The sequence below is a fragment of the Oryx dammah genome, unplaced genomic scaffold, assembly GCF_014754425.2.
Source record: "Oryx dammah isolate SB20612 unplaced genomic scaffold, SCBI_Odam_1.1 HiC_scaffold_22, whole genome shotgun sequence".
NCBI classification, from domain to species: domain Eukaryota; kingdom Metazoa; phylum Chordata; class Mammalia; order Artiodactyla; family Bovidae; genus Oryx; species Oryx dammah.
The window spans coordinates 54162403-54177689 of NW_024070206.1; the positions used below are offsets into that span (position 1 = coordinate 54162403).

Below are 15287 nucleotides of genomic sequence, written 5' to 3' on the forward strand. Positions count from 1 at the left end.
GTTCAACTAAATTTTACAGTTGTAGAAAATTAATATCACAGCTGTACAAAATTAGATCCGAGTAGGTAATTAGAATGCAAGAGAAATGAAATGTACACAACAGGAATAAATAAATGGTACATCAACCAAAATAACAGGACTATTTTTGGTCTAGAAAATTTATGAAATGGGTATTAAAAAACATAATTCTGTGTGAATCAAATTAAACCACCTTTAAAGCAAATTAAAGTACTAGAAGGATATTTTGATTTTTTTTTTCCCCAGCATGAGAATATGGCTGCTAACTCATCAGTTTTTCATAACTAGAGGAGGGTACTACACAGAATTAAATAATATGCATTTTTCCATTCAAAATTTTCTAATCTTTAAAGAGATGAGTTATGGAAGGCCCAGAGATTTGGATTCCGCCAGTGCTGGAAGGAAGGGATTCCAAAGATAAAGGGCATCCATCGCAAACATCCAAGTCCCGGGAGCTCTCCGTCAGGAAATGAACAGCCGTGTGCCGCTTCTCAGAGACAGAGGGAGAGGCAGAGGGAGTGTCTGTGAGATAACCATTAGCATGAGCCTCTAGAATCCAGGTGTTTCGGTTCCCAAAATCTTCAGAGAAGTCTACATCCCTCAGATGCTAAATGCATTAAAAGGCTGAGAACCTTAAAAAAAAAAAGAATATTTAAATATCTACTTATGAAATAAGCCATAAAGGTCCATCGTTTTGGGGGTGAAAGTGCCATTGTGAATAACAAAAAATATGAATGGATATTAAAGAAAGGAGAACAAGACAGGGAAGGACAAAGGGAAAAGAAAGGTTTTTCAAATTAAAATTAGAGCAGCAGAATCTTTTTTATAATTTAGTAAGCTTGGAAGGTAAAGTAAACACCAAATCCACAAAATAAAGCAGCAAAAAAGAGAGTGACGATAGAAAAGACTGGAAAATTGTTAGACCAGCACTAGAGCATATAAATAATAGAAGGTTAGAAAAAGAACAAAGGTGGGAGAGAGAGCAGAGAAAAATGGTGGGAGGGAAATAATCAACAAAAATTAACAATAATTCAGAAGTATTTCCCAGAAATGAGACACCTTTGTTCCTTGATTGAAAAAGAAAATCTCATGAAGCCGTCGGAAAAATACTCACACTGAGACTCATGAACCTCATTAACAAAGGATCAATGGCAGGTGTTACTGCAAACGCTTTGCTTCTCCTCAGTGGCCTGCTGTGAAGACTGAACTGGTGGGCTGCGTGTGTGTGCCACGTATACCTGCTGTTATGCTAATCCTGTGTTACACACACAGGAATGTAAGACACTATGAGACTGTGCTATCATGAATTAACACATTTAACACATGATCCTATTGACAGAAACTATTACAACTGCCCTTATACATTTGAGGAACAGAAGAGTCAAGGGACAGAGTGAGAACTCGTCCTCTTCCATCAGAGCTAACACGATCAACCATCGCACAACACAGGATCCTCAGGGCATGAACCCAGAGAGATTCACAATGAATTAAAAAGCTAAAGATAGTAGAGGAAATTTATGAAAATGTGAAAACAACTTGTAAGAAAATATTTTAATAATGTGATAAAGAAAGACTTATTTCAAGACACAAAACCAGAAACCACAAACACTTGACTACAAAAGTTAAACACTTAATTGTAGCAAAAAGAAATTAAACAAGATGCAATTTTTTATCCTTCAAGTTGGCAGAATTTTTTAATCTAATAATCCAGATCTATCTAACATTAGGATAAAAAGTATTTTAATACCCTCTAGGTGGGAATGTAAATTAGTGTGATGCAAATTGACAATTTATATCAGAAACATGGTGACATGAACCTTTAAAATTTTCCTTTTTTTGATAATTGAAGATGAAAAATTACATGTTATGTTTAATCATTTTATGTAATCTTAAAGCAAATTAAAGAATTTCATTAGCAAGTACAAATACCTCCCAGAGAAAAAGTCAAGAAAATAATAGTCCCTGATCCCCTGGAGGAGGGCACGGCAACCCACTCCAGTGTTCTTGCCTGGAGGCTGGCGGGCTGCAGTCCGTGGGGTCACACAGAGTCAGACACGACTGAGCGCAAGGCATCGGAGGGGAAGTTTAGGAAGAACTGAAATAGAGTCTCTGTTGAGTGGAGTGAACAGGTCTATTCCAGCAAGTCTTTAAGCCACAAAGTTGATTTCTGTTTTTTGTTTTGTTTTCATCAACAGTGCCTAGGGGCAGAATTCAAATGAATGTTGAGAAAATGATTATTTCTCTTTTCTTCTCATACTCATTGTTGCCAAAATCAAACAGCATTTATTAAGCATAAGTTCAGCTCAGATTGAGGTATATTATTTTTGTGATAAGTATTAAACAGCATCAGTTATCAACTGTAAAGACATGACTGAGGTAAGAAAAATTCACCATTTCATTTCCAATTAGACTAGAAACTCTTTATAGAGGAGATGATGAAATCTTCAAGATGACTGAATGAGAACAATATTCAAAGCCTGTCATAATGAGGACGGCACACAGCGATGATGGAGAAAGTAGACACTGAATAGGAAGTCAGACAAGAGTGTGGACACATTCAGTGTAGAAAGAAGGGGAAAAACTAACATTTATTAGGCACCTACCACCCCAAGTATCTTCCTGTATGTTGTTTTGTTTGAAAGTATGTGTGTGTGTTCAGTCATGTCCAACTCTTTGCAATCCCATGACCCCTGCCAGGCTCCTCTGTCCATAGAATTTTCCAGGCAAGAATACTGGAGTGGGTTGCCATTTCCTCCTCCAGGGGATCGTCCCGACCCAGGGATCTAACCTGGGTCTCCTGCATTGCAGGCAGATTCTTTTCCCATTGTGCTACCTGTTGTTTTGTTTAACCCTCAAAATGCCTTAGGAAAGGGACTTCTCCAGTGGTCCAGTGGTTAAGACTCTGTGCTTCCACTGCAGCGGGCAAGGGTTGGGGTTCGACCCCTGGTTGGGGAACTAAGATTGCACATGCCATGCAGCGTGACCCCCCCCCCCCAAAAAAAAACCTTAGGAAAGTGTGAACTGTCTGTGCAAGAAAATGAGGCTCAAAAAGGGATAGCAGGGCTGGATTTGAACTCAGGGCTGTTTCCGTTGAGGGGATGGCAGGTCTGCACAGTCTGGAGCAGGGGTCACTGTGATGACTGGACTGACGTGTACAGCCCTGGAACCAAGCCTGTGGGCCACGCTGGCATCCTGCTTTGCTCCCAGACCGCACTGGATGTCTGCTGCTGCCTGTCCCTGTCTAATGAGTGTCCCAAAGCAGCTTGTGGACCCCAGAAACTCAGGGACCCTGGTTTCCACTACTTTGTCTTCCCTGTGGAATCTTGAACTGTTTTAGTAGCTGCTTGGCAAATGTTACTTAAATGACTGAAGTTTTACACCAAGATTCCAGGGTCAAAACCTGTGTGCGTGGGCAAAGATGCTTCTATCTTCAGAACTCCAACTTTAGCCTTCAGGCCACAAGTAATGTGAACTAAAGGTGTGCTCTCACATTGCTCTCTTTCAGATATTTCTATTTTTTTTTTTTTTTTAAGTAATAAGGTAAAACCAAGGCCAGTAACACGGTCTTAACATTAGGACTTCCAACTGGTTTTTGCTCATGAATGCCAGTCTCTGCTCCTATAAGAACTATGAATTATCATCCAGCAAGTCAATGGTGAGATAAGGAAGCAAACTGTAAAATTTTAAGTGAAATTTCCAGTATCAGGTCAGTGTATCCTAACCCTGTCATACAAGCACCATGTAAAAAGGCCACCTCCTTAGGGAAGTCTTCACTGACTGCCCCTGTGGTGGCCCTACTGGAGGAGGGCCCTCATGGCATCTGTTTCTTGCTAGGATGACAGACTTGTTATTGTCTAGTTGCTAAGTCATGCCTGACTCTGCGGCCCTATGGACGGGAGCCCACCAGGCTCCTCTGCCCATGGGATTCTCTAGGCAAGAATACTAGAGTGGGCTGCCAGCTCCTTCTCCAAGGGATCTTCCCATCCCAGGGATCAAACCACATCTCCTACATTGGCAGGCAGACCCTCTACCGCTGAGCCACCAGGGACGATGCATGTAACAGGTATGAATTTAATTGATACACACTGATTTCAGACTCAAAAAGCCATATTATACCACTGCTGTCATACAGACCGTGCAGAGAAGGGAACCGACAAACCCAGACACCAGTAGTCTCTCAAAGTCAGTTACAGCCGGTCACGCGGGGCCAGCTCCCCAGACCCCACTCCTGACCTCGCCTCTGGTGGCTCCATCTTCCCCCCCGACACCCGGCTTCCCTTTCCTCACGGCATCTTCATGGTCCGACAGGAAAGAGAAGACATGCTTAGCTGAGGTTTGGATAAGCTGTGGATCCAGGTACTGAGCCAATGAGGACGTGTGAGCGACAGGCAGGAGCAAGGCAGCCCGCCACCCTCAGGCCTGAAGGAGCAGAGAGAGGAGACGGGGTTTCTGGACCCGGAGAGGAAGGAGAGGGAGTGGGAAGATCTGGAGGCCGGGAGACGCGCAGGCTGGCAGGGGTGGTGGGGCCCTCTCCGCCCTGCCCTGCTCTGAGGCTCACCCAGAGAACCGGGCTAACAGTGCCCCTAAAAGGGTATTTATCTAGAGCGGAAGGCTCCGCTCTCATGATTTTTCTTAATGTTAGGAGACTCTGCCGCTTTAATTAGCTTTTTATTATTGCCCAATGTATCTGCATTTCCTCCTCAGATCTCAACAAGGATAGGGTTCTGAGTCGTCAGACACACCCGAAGATGATGAGACTGGCTCTAAGCACGTAAGCTTGCAAAGGGAGAAGAGTTTGCTCTTTCTGTGTTAACAGACCGTCCTCCCTGGGTTTCTCGCCACAGAGACCAGAAAACGTATAAACCAGACTCAGTACGTTTCTTGCTTTGTGTGACGCAGGTGGTCCGAGAACACAGCACACCACATCTATCCCATCTTCTCTCCGCACTGAGCTCATCCATCAGATACTCATCCTCATGTGCGAAGAACAATCCTGATTCATTTATAACAGACACCAAGTCCACGTGAGGCCCGAGAACGCATCCGTTCTCCTGATGTTAGCATTCCACTGCTGCTGCTGCTGCTGCTGCTGCTAAGTCGCTTCTGTCGTGTCCGACTCTGTGCGACCCCATAGACGGCAGCCCACCAGGCTCCCCCGTCCCTGAGATTCTCCAGGCAAGAACACTGGAGTGGCTTGCCATTTCCTTCTCCAATGCATGAAAGTGAAAAGTGAAAGTGAAGTAGCTCAGTCCTATCCGACTCAGCGACCCCATGGACTGCAGCCTACCAGGCTCCTTCACCCATGGGATTTTCCAGGCAAGAGTACTGGAGTGGGGTGCCATTAGTTTTCCAGTAATCACCTTTGGATTTTGCGTAAAAGTTCTCACCGCAGGGGTACATCTGTGCTATAAAATCATAGATAGAATTTTTTTTAATAAACTGTAAGAGTCAGCTTTTAGACCACTCTAATAACCATGGAGGTTCATCATTCGGGTTAATAACCGCATCAGGAAGTGGGTGCCTACTCACAAACCCGGGGTACTGAAACGCTATCCCCCTGTGTATTTTTTCCTGATAATTGACACTGGTTAGGATAAAATGAAGTTGGCTGCCCAAAAAGGTTTTAAGCAGTGTGTCATTCGTTCCTGTATGCTGAAAAGGGACCCTCCAAGAAAAGAAGGCGTTTACAGATTCTCCACCAAAAGCAGCTTTTGGTCGTGGGGGGAGATTTTATGCTTTTGTTCCAGAGATTGAAGGACAATAGAAGTCTGAGATCCCTAGAAAGTTCTCCTTAGCTCTCCGGCATCCAGAATTTCTGACACCACCCGGGTCCAAAACTGGGCCCTGAAGACCACATCCTAGCCACTCCCCAGGAACCAGCCGCTGGGAGCTCACTGCCCCCTCGCCCGGAGCCCCTCGGAGCCAGCCCCTGGTACCGAGCCAGCCCCCCGGTAACAGCTCTCCTTCTGTGCCCCTCCAGGTCACGGGTTCGGGCCCTCAAAGATGTCACGTGCGCAGACCTTCCCCAGCTATGCCTCGGAGCAGAGCGAGGAGACGCAGCCGGCCCTATCGCGCTCCAGCAGCTATGGCTTCAGCTACAGCTCCAGCCTCATCCAGTGACACCCAGGGCGAGGCTGAGACCAGAGAGACCGTCTGTCCGGCCCGCCTGCCTGCCTGCGGGGCGTGCGCCCTCTGCCTCCCGGAGGACCAACTGCAGGCAACATTGACCTGGGTCGGGTCTGGCCCCAGTCCCGGTAGAAGGTTCAAAACTGGAGTTCTGCTTCCTTGATTCTGTGGCTAAGTCCTTTATTTATTGAGTTTCTTGGGGTGGGGGTGGGGGTGGGGGGGAGTCGGTGTTTTGCAAAAATAGAATTCAAATCGTCTGAACAGTCATTTAAATAAAATTATTTGGGTCTGACAGCAGCAGGAACCTGGGCAGGGTGAGAAGTTGCCAAGCTGGACTGGACCGGACCTGGGTGAGGGCATTACCCCTGGCATTATTACTCTGGGCTCAGTCCTCCCACCTGATGAGAGCTCTGTCTTTGGGCAGAAAGGTGACCCGCCACAAGCTGTGTGGCTCGGAGAGTTTCAACAGGGACACATTGAGTAAGCTCTACAAATGGTACCACAACTCTCCATATAAGTAAGCCCAGTGACAATTAAGGGAACACAAAATTTAGAACACTATTACCCAGGGCCTTGTAGCTCTATTCTGTGTGTGTGCTGTGTGTGTGTGTGTGTCTGTAGACAAATACAGATATGGATATTGCTGTATCCATCTATATCTAACACGTATATATCCATGTGTGCTGAGAGTGACAGGATATGCTCACTTAAATTGTTGAAAACTGTAATTTGGTGCATTAAAATTAAGATTGTTATGTTGAATAACTATTTTTTAAATAGTCCTGTAAACAAAAAAAAGGCTTCTTATCAGCAAAGTATTTATGTATTCACGTCTGTTCCTATGACAAACGGAGGTGACAGTGTGAGAACGGGGAACTACTCTGGAAGCGAAGGAACCAGTCTGGCTGTTCTGCTCGTCATGTCACGGCCCTGTCTTTCTGTTTAAGTACCCCTTGTTGTTGATGATGTCTCTCCCTTGGGCCCCATCTGAGCTACATGGGAAGATAGGGTGTGATCCCCAATCAGCTTCCACTTAACCCGGAAGAAAAGGACTCTAAATGACAATCTGATTAAGGGGGAAAAATACACTTTAAAAGAACTCAGACATTTTGCAGTCAAGAGAAGAAGAGCATGGAAAGGATGGTAGGTATCATTCTTAAGCGTTAGAGATGCTGTTCTCAGAGAGCCATCAGGGGCTTGTAATTACTACATAACCAGAATTGGCTGGGTTTTACTCTCCTTTGACTGGATATGGGTTGGCTGGGATTATAAGAGAAAATGTATCCAACAACAACAAAAAGTTTTTTCATCCCTGAAACTAATGACAGACCTATAAGGTTTAAAAGGAAGTGGTGATTCCCACGTGAACTGGGGAAGTTTGGCTAATTCAGGTCAACATAGATATTTTTTCCTAGTTTGGAGTTTACTCAAGTAAAAATAAAAATCATTCTGCCTGAATTGTCTGATGCCACATGCCTAAAATGATCAGCTCCCAACACTCCAAGGTGGATTTAAAGAACCATGTTCTTAGGTCTTGTAAGATGAAAACCTGATGTTTTTTTTCAATATCAAAATTGTTTAAGCTTTCAGAGTTAGTCTATTGAAAGGGTACCTGATTTGCTGACCTGTGATGAGTTTTTTCTTTCACCCATGGCCATAGCTTGAATGCAGATTGACAGTTCATTATAGACAGTTACTACTAGAAAAAAGCAGCATCCAGTCCCTCCTTGAAAAATTTCACACTTATAGCCACTACCTAGACTCTCCACATCTCTCAGATGAGTTTGAAAATGCCATCAAGATGCTAATCATAAGAGTTAATGTGGCTGAGAAAAATAATTATCCTAAGCTTTCAGGGGTAAAAAGAAAATTACTCAAACGCTCTGTGCTGTGACTTTTGCTGACACAGCAGAAGAGCAGAAGATGGGTTGCTGATGTTCATACAGCCTTCCCTGAAGTCCCAGCTTCCAGGGTTGAACACCTCCGAATTACTTGAGCACGTGGCATTTGCGTTGGAAATGCCATTAAAGAAACACATCAGAGCGACTACTCCTGGCTGAGACCATTTGAGCCCAGCTCCTAGTGGTGCCGCGTTCACAGCAAGCCTCCTGCGGCTCACTCGGTAGAGCTGTTGCCTAGAGACCACAAGTTTCTACAAGGGACTTGGGGGAGAGACCCTCAGAGGTCCTGATTTACGTCTCAGCTTTATTAACGTGCCAGCAGTACAGACAGCAGGTCTGGGGACGGGGGCGGGAGGGGAAGATTCTGCTGATTAGACAAGTCTGCTCTTGTGTCTGTTTGGCGGGAGACACGATACCTGCATGAAGTAGTTTCCAGAAGACCATTTGCTTGTGATCATTACCAGTGAGTGTAACTGAGGAAGGGTCCCAAAGATCAGGCATAACCTTGGGCAGTTCATTCAGAGAATCATGTCATAAAAAGAGTCAATGAGAGAGAAATTTCCTTCCTGTGTCGTTAACTCAATATTATCACAATGAGAATAATGCTATAAAAGATTTCGTGGTAAATTTTTGGAGACTTATTCTAGCCTACTCCTCTAGCTATACTTAAAATTGTAGCTAAGTCAAAACTGTTAAATGAACAGATAGGACAATTTATATTAACCTAATATACTTGGCATAAGGCAATGCACATTGTAATCAACGTGACAAGCAGATAAATGTTCTACACAAACCAAAGATGAAGTTAGTGAACCAGTCTGCTGGAACTTCATAAAGCCAGAACCATAGCAGTCAGAAGAGGGGTCATAGGCGTGTATCCAGCTCACTCGAGGTTGCAGGTTTTTGACTAAAGATGCCTCTACACTTTGCAAGCATTTCTCTCCCTTCAGAAACTATCTTCTTCTTTAATATACATGTGACTTTTTCATCATGAGGTAGTGACAGTTACAAACCAAAAACATCTTTTGACTCCTTCTGAAACTCAGATGGCTTTCCATCCAGATTTAGACAGGTGGATGAAGGTGGTCAGAATTCCCACATCAGGTTGGAAGAAACCCATGGTCAAGGAACCCAACACAAGTCACAAAGGCTCTTCTGAGCACAGAGAAAGCCTGGAAGACACACATATTTCATGGAAAGATTATCTGAAGGGATTTATTTTTTTATGTCCCCATTTTTTCTTCTGATAATTGCTGTACACACAACCAAGCCATGAGGTTATATTTATGCAGAGAAGTACAAAATAACTGTGACCCAATGGTTTTTTATCCTGGTGGGAGGGAAAAAGAAAACATTTCTTTCACTTATTCATCAAATGATACTAGGCACTCAGAACTAAATTGTTTATGCAATAAATACTTATGAATCAGTAGGTTTTGGCCACTGCCACCATTTGAACTTAATGAAATAAGAAATACCTATTTACTTATATGTTAGGGAAGATGCTGTTTGATAGAGCATGTGAAATAAAGTGAAATGTATTTATTAAAAGTAAACCTCACCTTTTTCACCAAGTAGTGAAAAAGTGCTAGTCCTTGTATCTTATACAATTTTCCTCTGTCTTCACTGGGCAATTATGTTTTGAAAATAATTTCTCACCTATAAAATGATTAACCACTTATTCTTTTTGTCCAGCATGGAAGCAGTGGATGGGTAAATAACTTTGCACTGTCAGTAGTTTCTACAAATCCAATTTATTGCATGTGGTATCTTTATAGTAGATATTAAAAACATAAAAACTGATGTCTGCCCCTCATTCTTTGGCCAGAATCTCAGAAAATCAGTAAAAAGCATGAGTACCCTACTCCCTAGGTTATTTTAGCCATTTACTAAAATGCACCACTAATGCTACAGTGAAAAGAAGCTGAGAAAATTATATTCTTGTAAAAAAAAATTATAGTCCAGATTTTATTTTTACAACACAGCACAATAAATGTGCAGTCTACATTCAGTGGGGCTGAACTTAGGCCTCTAACACTTTGTGTCTTATAGCAAATATTATACTGGAAACTGCTCAAAGTGAAAATTAGACATTTTCTCCAAATCAGTGATGACTTTGAATACCTTTCCATTTCAAATTACTTTACTGATTATTAATATACTTTACAATCCCCTGACCTTGGCCTTCTCAAAATAGATAAAAATTTGCCACTGGACCTATGTTAATAATCGTAGCAGGCGATATGCCTCATGAATGCACTTCCAGCCTATGTAATGTGTGGAGTGCAGTGTCCCCTGGAGGCGGGCAGAACAAGACAACGGGACGAGTCAGGAGAGCAACAGTTCAGACAAAATTACAAAGACTCCAGGGAAGTGTCCAGCATGACCCCAGGACTCTGCTGTCTTCGCATTCTGACCTCAGTTCTATGTCACAGATGTGGCCTTTACTAGTTTCACCTCACACTAAGTATGCAATCAAAAGAAGACGTCAGTTTATCAGGTTTTGAGGTCACCACAGAAAGACAACGCGTATCAAGTATGCTTCCTTCGGTTTAGTGAAAATTATTGCACACAAAAGAATGTGTATCACAAAACACCCATGGTTAAACGTCTCTTCAGTAACACGATCATCTCTGTACAACCAACCTCATTTGAGTTTCAACACTAAGGTGTATTAGCTGTGACACTGCTTGGGGGCTAATTAAAAGGTCAACAGCCTCACATGTGTGTTCCCTATTAGTGTATTGGAAAAAGTCACCCACTTTTGCTTTCTGAAATGACCACAAATCCTCCCTTTCTTACCTGAGAATGTGAATCTTTGTTGTACATTTCTACAACTATTACAATTAGTGGGGACACAGGATACTTCTTGGGGAAGTATCATTAGATGTTGGACACCCTTTCTAGATAGATGGAATGCTAGCCAGCTCTGAAAGCAATCATGTAGAAGAACATTTCCACTTTATGCTCTGCTCAGGAGAAAACCCAAACCTTTCATGTAAAGGCAAAGAAATGGTCAGGAACAGGCCTGCCTCGTTCCAGGCTTCTAATACAGGAATGTTTCCTTGGCTCCATGGCATCTCCCAGTTAGACATGGTGGGAGCTGAGAAATGCCACGCAAGTAAATAGGCCCTTGCACGGGTAAGTGTCTCTCCCTGTTTTTCAGATGTTTCTAACTCTTCCTGAACCCATCACCACTAGTTCAATAGAAAGGCTTGATGAGGCAATTCATTAGACTGGTTGAAGGTCATAAGTGATTAGGATAAGTTTTATTACTTTTATATTATTACTCAGTTCTTTGTTGGAAATCCAGATTTACTTATCCTAATGTGATAGTTGAAAAAAAAAATTAAGTAGACGTCTATGTTTTGTATTCGTACTAGTTCATCATATACATTTATGATTATTGTTTGGGGATCTTTATCATTCCGTAGCACTTTTGGCTCTTTATTTATTGCAATTGTCACATCTTTGTTAGATAATAATATCTAGGCTACGTTTTTTTCCTGGGAACTCAGAAAGCTTCCATTTTCAACTGAAATTTGGGGAATGGCTTTTTTTTTTACGTTAAAATACCTTAAATATCAAGTTTTTTCTTACACACTTCAGTAGGCAATTATTTAAATTAACTTTAGATAAGTAAATAAGTTAAATTATTAAATAATATGAAAAACACATTTTACTTGTGATTTTCATACACTTTTCTCTTGTTGAAGATTTTTAACATCTTGTATACACTTAAAGGAGAGGAAAAATACATTTGTAATCAAAATACACCAACTTTATTGTACTAATTCTACCTAATAAGTTTTTATTTTGCTTTGTTTTCTCTGCCTGCTATTCTGGTTTGAAGAAAAATGACGATTTAAATTTTCTAATAGTTATTTTGGTAGGTTTAGTAGCTGACACAGTTAGCTTTTTCAGTCTGTGCTCTGATTTTAGGATGGTTTTAAGGAACACAAATTCAACCCTTTTTGTAGACACAGAATTGTGAGTCAAATGGCACATGGTCTCCATGCTATCTCTGTAGTTGTGTTCATGCTGGAACTTCATTACTATCTTAATACTCAAATGATCCACATAAGACTCATAAGAGTTGCTTATTTTCAGGAATCTGACATTTAAAACCTAAATTCAGGAGAAAAAGAAAACTGAGATGATTTAAAGAATTTTTTTTTAAGTCACTGTAGGATTTCTCTCAAAAAAAAATTATGAGAGGGTTTTTATGGTGTTTCAATATCATTAACTATTTGACAGAAGCTGAAAAGTCAGGAAAAGTGAAAATGACAGGGGTATCTTAATATTAAATATGAATTAGAAATTAGTATGATTAATATAGGTTGGTAAATAATTTGATTAATAAAATTTAGATTTACATATATATTGCATAATTCAAGGAACAATGCTCTCTTTTATCAAAAATATATATGGCTGTATCAGTGGGCAGAGGGGGGGCAAAACGGAGCTCCAGCTTTTTGTGACAACCTGAAATAGAATTTCTTTTCAGTTATGATACAATTATTTTAGTTATAGCAGGCAGTATATAAATCATAGCAACGAATCAGTCTACCCCTTGACCATAAATAATGCATGAAAGCCAGTACCATCTTTACTGCAGATGACAGGAGACCTCCTGGGACCTGCAGAGAACCTCTTAACTCCACACACGCCCTATCTCTCTGTCACACACACACATTTTTGACTTTTTACCTACCCTCTATGTTCCACTACAGTGATCTTTTTCTTAGGTCTACACAGAATTATCCCATCTTGTAAATTCCTCATCCCTATGAATCTTCAAACTATATTAAATTGTGTGCTATATGTTTGCTTTATGTAAAACTTTTAAATTAATTTATGTATACTTTGTGAAGTTTTATACTGTACATTGTAAACATATGTCATTTGTCATTGATTCCATTTACTGTTTATGAGCATTTTGGTAAATAACTGGACACTAGGCCCTTGTTAAGAAATAAACTATCCATTGCAAATTTGCTTCTATTGGAAAATATGTGATTTGACATCCTTTATCTTGAATCACAATTTATCCCAGATAAATAACAGTTTGGGGACATCTGTACTTAACATTGGGCCACCTTTGGAAAAGGAATGCAAAGAAAGAGCTGTCCCTGGAAACTAAATGTGAATTTCTGGCAGAACAGAAAATATTATTATAATGCGGCAATAATAAAATTAGGAAATTAAATTATTTAAAAATCTGTCTGTGTGATTATTCCCCTTGGTAAAATATATGAAATGCAAAGCTCAAGAATTACCATTTTCTGAATTCATAGTTTCTATATCTCAATTCTTAATAGGGAAAACTTATTAACATCTTACTCATAACTTTAAGAAATTTACAAAAGATATGACTACCAGGAAGTTGTTATAGTTGCACAGTATTAAAATTTCCCCCACCCCACTGTAAAAAAGAAAAAGTTCAAGAATACAACTTTGCATGGTCAAGATTTTGAACATCTAAATTGATGGTTTTTACTCACGAGCTATTTGATATTGTTGAAACTGTAATAGTATATGATTTCCTTAATTTTTGTTATTGTGTGATGAGCTGTAACTATGTAATTAAACAGAATTTTGACAATCATATTCTGCTAACCTTTAAAATGTCACTTATTCCTTCACTTACTGGCTTGCTATTTTCAAAATAAAGTTAAAGAAGGCCTTTATTAAATGTAAGGTTACTGAGAATTTATTATGCATTTCCAGTGTTTTCCTAACTCTGGTATAATATAATTTTTATTAAGTTGACTCTGGTTTGACAGAATCATAGAATATTAATGTTGAAAATGACATTGGCAATCAACACATTTACTAGTGAAGCCATATCCAGAATTTTTAAGTGGCTTTCTCAGTGTTGGACAACTAGAAAACAGCTTTCCTCCAGAACTATGCTCATCCTCTAATAAATAAATAAAATTATTGAAAATGAGCATTTGGTAGAAAAGGATTGAACATCCAAAGTAAAATGTGTGTGCTCATGACTGTGCTAGACATCAGTGGCTTTCTTTACTACTTTCTCTCTCATGACACAGAATCCTTTGTGACTTGCATTTAGACTTGCAGAATCTGTTTCTCAATCTTTAAATATTAGCTGGGCATTTCTTATTCGCTATTACCAAATTAGTTAGGAATATTTTTGTCCTTTTATAGAGTCACGGCTTTAGAGAGAGAACGTGAAGCTTCTTTGATATCATAGAAATCAAAATGGAAGAGGAAGCTTGAAGTAACGAGGTCAGGCCTAGTGCTGAAATGTCCTGCTTCAAGCAGGTCTGGACAAGGTCATGAATTGGAGGAAAGCAATGAAAAATGTATGATTGTTTTCAATTCTGTGCAGCCAGTAGAAGGCTGAAAATGCTTAGGAGGGCGATGGTGGTGCAAACACTCATTCTTTCTAAATGCTGAATGAAACAGCTTCTTCTGTCTATGACTTCTATGTGCTCCCAGAGCAAATTGATGTGAACTTGATGGAGTTTTCTTTCCCTTTCTGTCACTATTAAAATCATGGGGATCGTGTTTACTGGGGAAAGTGTATGAAAATTACAAAAGCTTGTATAAGTTTAGAGCCAACATAAGACATTGAATAAATGCAGGTCAGAGGGTACAGCCCCAAAGCAATTACTATGCTATTTTTGTAACGTACCAAAAAGACAAATCTGGTAATTCTCCCAAGATGGAAAAACTGCTATCTTTATTTCCAAGTATTCAACAAAAATATTAGACCAACATACCTAATTTTGATATCAATATGGTAATTTTTAAAATCAATGTTTGAGCAAGAACTAGAGTATCTAAATATTCATGGAAACATGAATTATCCTAATATCTAGGTATTTTAGGAAATCAGGCTGCTGATTTGTATAATTGCAAAGGCCAGTCAGTGGATAAGTACTTCCTGAATTCTTGCTACCAATAGAACGTGAGTACAGGGCAGCCCATACCGCTTGGCTTTTGTTCTCGCCTCCTTTGAAATATTCTTGATACACATCAGTGCCAGGTGTGAGCTCTGATGGCAAAGCGTGTGGCTTCCACACAAAACCTGAGATGACTAGAAATAAGGGCACAGGGAAAGGAAGGACCAGCCTCATCAGGCTCCCCAAATCCCTTTCTCAAAGCTGTTTCTCTGCATTTCCTCCTCCCCCACCCTCTCCCCCTCCTTTCCCACCCTCTCCCCCTCCTTTCCCACCCTCTCCCCCTCCTTTCCCACCCTCTCCCCCTCCT

At 40.7% G+C, this 15287-nt stretch overlaps 1 protein-coding gene across 1 annotated transcript in view; it reads left to right on the forward strand.

Annotated features, from left to right (window-relative positions):
- Positions 1-6339, forward strand: part of DOK6 (docking protein 6) — a 383598-nt gene extending 377259 nt beyond the window's left edge. The window contains exon 8 of the mRNA XM_040264342.1: positions 5999-6339. Within this exon, the coding sequence (XP_040120276.1) occupies positions 5999-6138 (140 nt within the window). The 3' untranslated portion in view covers positions 6139-6339. The remainder of the gene's footprint in view (positions 1-5998) is intronic.
- The last annotated feature ends 8948 nt before the right edge of the window (positions 6340-15287 follow it).